Source organism: Tupaia chinensis, unplaced genomic scaffold, assembly GCF_000334495.1.
Source record: "Tupaia chinensis unplaced genomic scaffold, TupChi_1.0 Scaffold145870_1, whole genome shotgun sequence".
Classification (NCBI taxonomy): domain Eukaryota; kingdom Metazoa; phylum Chordata; class Mammalia; order Scandentia; family Tupaiidae; genus Tupaia; species Tupaia belangeri.
In genome coordinates this window covers 5644592-5649897 of record NW_006205727.1, presented here as the reverse complement: position 1 = coordinate 5649897, position 5306 = coordinate 5644592, and the positions used below count along the sequence as shown (strand labels likewise).

General features: G+C 45.8%; 1 protein-coding gene across 2 annotated transcripts in view; it reads left to right on the top strand.

Annotated features, from left to right (window-relative positions):
* The window catches only part of COL2A1 (collagen type II alpha 1 chain), a 34354-nt gene extending 32639 nt beyond the window's left edge, over window positions 1-1715 (top strand). For both annotated transcript variants that reach the window (XM_006168588.3, XM_006168587.3), the window contains 3 exons: window positions 1-198; window positions 524-766; window positions 1279-1715. The exon at window positions 1-198 is cut by the window's left edge and continues 4 nt beyond it. In XM_006168588.3, coding sequence (XP_006168650.1) covers window positions 1-198; window positions 524-766; window positions 1279-1425 — 588 coding nt within the window. In that variant the 3' untranslated portion in view covers window positions 1426-1715. The remainder of the gene's footprint in view (window positions 199-523; window positions 767-1278) is intronic.
* The last annotated feature ends 3591 nt before the right edge of the window (window positions 1716-5306 follow it).

Genomic DNA, 5306 nt, shown 5'->3' with positions numbered 1-5306 from the left:
TTCCCTGCAGGAGACTACTGGATCGATCCCAACCAAGGCTGCACCTTGGACGCCATGAAGGTCTTCTGCAACATGGAGACTGGCGAGACCTGTGTCTACCCCAACCCAGCAAATGTCCCCAAGAAGAACTGGTGGAGCAGCAAGAGCAAGGACAAGAAACACATCTGGTTTGGAGAAACCATCAATGGTGGCTTCCATGTGAGTACCTGGATCTTAGGCCAGAGATAGCTCTTTGAAAACTTCTTTCTCCCTGAAACTTCCTAGCACCTTCTCTACATTCTCCACCAGTTTTCTTTTGGATTTGAGTGGAAGAAAAGAAGATGGACAGTATTTTTCCCCAGTTAGAGGAGGAGAAAGAGGTCCTCTGAGCTTGTTCTTCTCCCTGGGAAAATAATGTCCTCCCAGTTCCTTGCTACTCCAGCAAGCCCATCAGTTCCTCTGGGCCCTGAACAGCTGGCAGCCCCTGCAGCCCCTGACTCCTGTCAGTTCCTGGGCCTCATGCCACTGCTCTCTGCCTCCACAGTTCAGCTATGGCGATGACAACCTGGCTCCCAACACTGCCAACGTCCAGATGACCTTCCTACGCCTGCTGTCCACTGAGGGTGCCCAGAACATCACCTACCACTGCAAGAACAGCATTGCCTACCTGGACGAAGCAGCTGGCAACCTCAAGAAAGCCCTGCTCATCCAGGGCTCCAATGACGTGGAGATCCGGGCTGAGGGCAACAGCAGGTTCACATATACTGTCCTGAAGGATGGCTGCACGGTGAGTAAGCTGGACTGGGGTTGTCAGACAGAAGAGTTGCAAGAGGCTTAGGGGTCTGAGCAGGACTGAGGGTTGGCCTGCAGCAGGTATCATGATCTCAAAGTGACAAGATCATCAGAGGCATTTTGAAGAGAAGTGAGTGACAGGTGAGAGAGAGTTACATATTGTTCTATCTTCTCCACTCCCCTGGCTCAGGGGGAAGTAAAACCTTACCCAGTGCACTCCGTGACTCTTGTAGACATGTTCACTTAGTGTCCATGGACACTATGCAACAAAAAGTGAAGAAGGGCCATAGACAGGGAGCTCACTGTGGGGAGGTGTTCTTCAGCTGAGGACAAGAGAGGAAGTGGAGAGGGCTCTGGCAAGCCCAGCAGAAGTCTAGGGAGCCTCTGTGCGTGTCTCACACCTATGAGCTATGATGCCCGTTGGGCTGTTCGGCTTTGGGGTTGTGGGCAGCAGGCACTGGCTTGTGAAGCATCTACTGAATAATGTCCCTTCTCTTCCTCCTCTAGAAACACACCGGTAAGTGGGGCAAGACTGTCATTGAGTACCGGTCACAGAAGACCTCACGCCTCCCCATCATTGACATTGCACCCATGGACATAGGAGGACCTGAGCAGGAATTTGGTGTGGACATAGGGCCTGTCTGCTTCTTGTAAAAACCCAAACCCAGAAACAACACAATCCATTGCAAACCCAAAGGACCCAAGTACTTTCCAATCCCAGTCACTCTAGGACTCTGCACTGAATGGCTGACCTGACCTGATGTCCATTCATCTCACCCTCTCACAGTTTGGACTTTTCTCCCCTCTCTTTCTAAGAGAACTGAACTGGGCAGACTGCAAAATAAAATCTTGGTGTTCTATTTATTTATTGTCTTCCTGTAAGACCTTTGGGTCGAGGCAGAGGCAGGAAACTAACTGGTGTGAGTCAAACGCCTCCTGAGTGACTGCCCCCAGCCCAGGCAAGAAGACCCCCTTTCAGGTGCCGGGCGCAGGAACTGTGTGTGTCCTACACAATGGTGCTATTCTGTGTCAAACACCTCTGTATTTTTTAAAACATCAATTGATATTAAAAACAAAAAAATTATTGGAAAGTACATATTGACTTGTGCCTTATTCTTTGGCTTGCTCTCTATTCATCCTTGACTCTGCAGGCATGCCCATGGTGGCCCTAAAGTCTTCTTTTGAGTTTTGGACTGGGAACAAGGACCCTGGAACCACACTGCCTGGTTTAGCAACCTCACACAAACACACGCTTACCTCTTTTGTAAAGCTTGGCACTGCGGGACCCAGTGGTGAACTCGGACCAGAGGCCAAGAATTGGGAGGGGAGGCACATCAGAGGAGTGGCCTTGCTTGAGGGTAAACACTGCACACAGCTCTCCAGTGGATCCACACAAAGGTGTGGTGTGCTTTGTGCTGGAGGGGTGAGGAGGAAGAGCAAGAGAGGAGGGAGCAGGAGCGCAGACCCTGCAGGGCAGAGAGAAGAACTGGTCCATGCTTGTGTTCTGTAAGTCTTTTAGGTTACCATGAGAGGGAAGTGTTGCCCTCCAACCCCCATATTCCTCTTTCTCACTCTCACCCTCTCACCCCCATTGTTCACTTTTGGGGTCTGAAATTAAAGCTTCTACAGACTTCTTCTGCACATTAAACTTATGAATGAACAGTCTCCCATTTCTCCCCACCGTCAGGTGTCTTTAGCTTCCCCGAAGATTGACGTGGCAAAAATGAGCAAGTAGTCCTCCACTAGAGGGCCATAGTGATATTATGGTGGTGCCATGTGAAGTGGGCAGGAGACATGGAAAACTAATTAGTTCTAATTAGAATCAATGACAGTAGCATTTTGTAGAATAAATTTGAGAAGATATTTGATGTAGTTGATCAACCAAAAAGAGCACCTCTTTCTCTGCCTCTTTCTGTCATCCCTGCCCATCCTCCCTCTAGATTAAGGTTGAGAGCTCTTTTATCAAGGAAATAAAAGGCATTTTTATTAGATTTGTTTGTATGGATTAATATCCAACTTATTGCTTTGGTTGGAGTGTATTTTCATGGTTCAGAGTAAGATTCAGAAGATAGTCATCTTAAGAGGAAAAAGGGGCCAGCAGGTGGCATGGTGGTTAGGGCGCTGGAATTCCCACATGGCCGACCACAGTTCAAGCCCCGGACCTGATGGCTTGCTTTTTCACTTTCCTCCTCTCTCTCTGCCTTTCTCTGGCAAAACCCATGTGAAAAAAATAATAATAAATTAATTAAATAATTCTTTTTAAAAAATCACTGGAATTAAAAAAAAAGAGAGATTTAAAAAAAAAGGAAAAAGAAAAGTTTATTGAAAGGAATGCCTGGGGATCTGAAGCTGGAGGTGCTTTAGTCAGTGACCTATTTATACGGGAGGGATGGAGGAGGGTCACAAAAATGGCGGGTACTTTGATTAGCTTACTTGCCATTGTGACCTTGTAGGTCCTTCTATGAGTGTCAGCTGCCAGTAAGGAAGGGCTCTGACCTGAAGGTTCTAGCCAAAGATCATTGTAGCCATCTCCTGATTTTCTGATGGAAAATTACCTAAAGGCTATTTAGGGGCTGATCTAACTTATATCTATAAAAGCTGGGAACCAGTTAGGTGGCATGGTGGTTAAGATGCCAACACTCTCACATGGCTAACCATGGCTCAAGTCCTGGACTCGGTGGCTTGTTTTCTTACCTTTCCCCTCTCTGTCTCTTGTCAAATTAAGATAAATTAATGGATAAAAAAAGAACAAAAATTTAAAAAATAAAGCTATTGTATTGTTGAGAAAGTTATGGTGTATTTTTGCACAAAAAGACAGAAAAATATGCCATGATTTCCTGACAACCTAATAATTTATTAATAAAGGAGTAAAATGAAAAACATGATAACTAAAAGCAATCAGAATATCTATTTCATAATTTAAGATAAACAACATTCCATCTACCAGGAGAACTAACGAAGGCCAAGGGCGAGCAGGTTAGGCATATGGATGCTATGGAAGTTTTTCCTTGTACAACAGGTGGAGCAGAATAGTTGAGGTAGGTGCTACCTTGCCCATCAAACTCGAGAACCCACACTGCTTGCCTGACCACTTCACTACCCACACTGACATCGGAGCAAAGTCCTAGGATGTCAAGGGGAATGTTTGCAGTCTGCCCGCTTCCTGGGTGCCTTGTAAACCCAGAAATATTAGCAACTGTTCCATAGGTAACTGAGGAATGAATCATAAAGAGCTCAAGGGAAGAGTGGAACAAAAAGTCCTGCCGGCATCCATGGTCAAGTCAGAAGGCGCTTCTCTGGCTAGCAGTGCTGAGAGACTTTTGCTGACCCCTTGTCCAACCTAGCCCAGAAGGAATGTGAGACTGACTGGGATCAGTACTAATACCCAGGATCCCTGATACCCCAGGAAAGGTGGAAGTTCTCTCAGTCAGAATGACTTGTCGGATAAATCCCTAAGCCCAGCAGCATTGAGTTGACTGACCAGGCTTGCTATTGAATTGTCAGGAAAGTCATGACACATTTTTGTATAGGAAAACAGAAAAAGACATCATGATTTTCCCAACAACCTATTAATTGTGAGTGCCCTGTCAGTTTATTTTTCCTTTCTCAAACTTCTCTGTCTATGAAAGACTTTGGGGTGAGAGTCAGCAAGACTTCCTCTCAAATACCTTGGACCCTGGGAAGACCACAAAACTTCCAATAAGGTTTTTCCTTTTAAACAAGTGAAGGAATGCAGAATCTTTAAAAAGTACTGTGGTAATGAAGAACTTTACTTACACAGGGAAAAAAATGATTATTTGACCCAGTAAAAATATCTAGGACCCCATTGACTCATGTAGAGTTTTTAATGAATGGGCTGATTCTTTCAATAATTTGATTTACACTTTGACAGAGAGCTTGGGATCGTGCTTTGGAGTAACGAGGGCTACAGAATAATTGGTAAATGATGGCCTATACGGGGCCCGGTGAGCTTAAAATGTTGTGATGGTGTTTAAAACTTCTAGCTATGCCCCTGGACAAAAGAGAGCAGAAACAACCATCTTTGGTATACAGCAGGTACTCAATACATTTTTGGAATGAGTAAAATAACACCTGAATGGAAATGTCTGTATGGAGAACTTCCTTGACCAGGTGACCTGGTGTAAATAGTTTGAGATCAAGGAGGACACAGTATAGGCCAAATCAGAAGCTACAGAGATTGCAAAACCTCACCTGCAAGAAACATATTCTTTGCAAATTCCAATCCACTAAAAACATAATGGTTGGGAACCAGCAGTTAGCGTAATGGCTATGTCGCTGGACTCCCACATAGTCGACCGCGGTTCGTGTCCCGGACCCGGTGGCTTAAAACTCACGCCGGGCGCGTGTGCGTGTGTGCCCAAGATCCCGAGAGGAGAATGGAGGAGAAGGGATTGCGGCATGACCATCCCCCCTGGGGGGTGATTTCTCGCTTTCTGTCTCTATGTCTCTCTCTCTCTGTCTGGCGAGCGCACGCGCCCTACAGTGAAAATCTCTCAAAAAAAAAAAAAAACCAT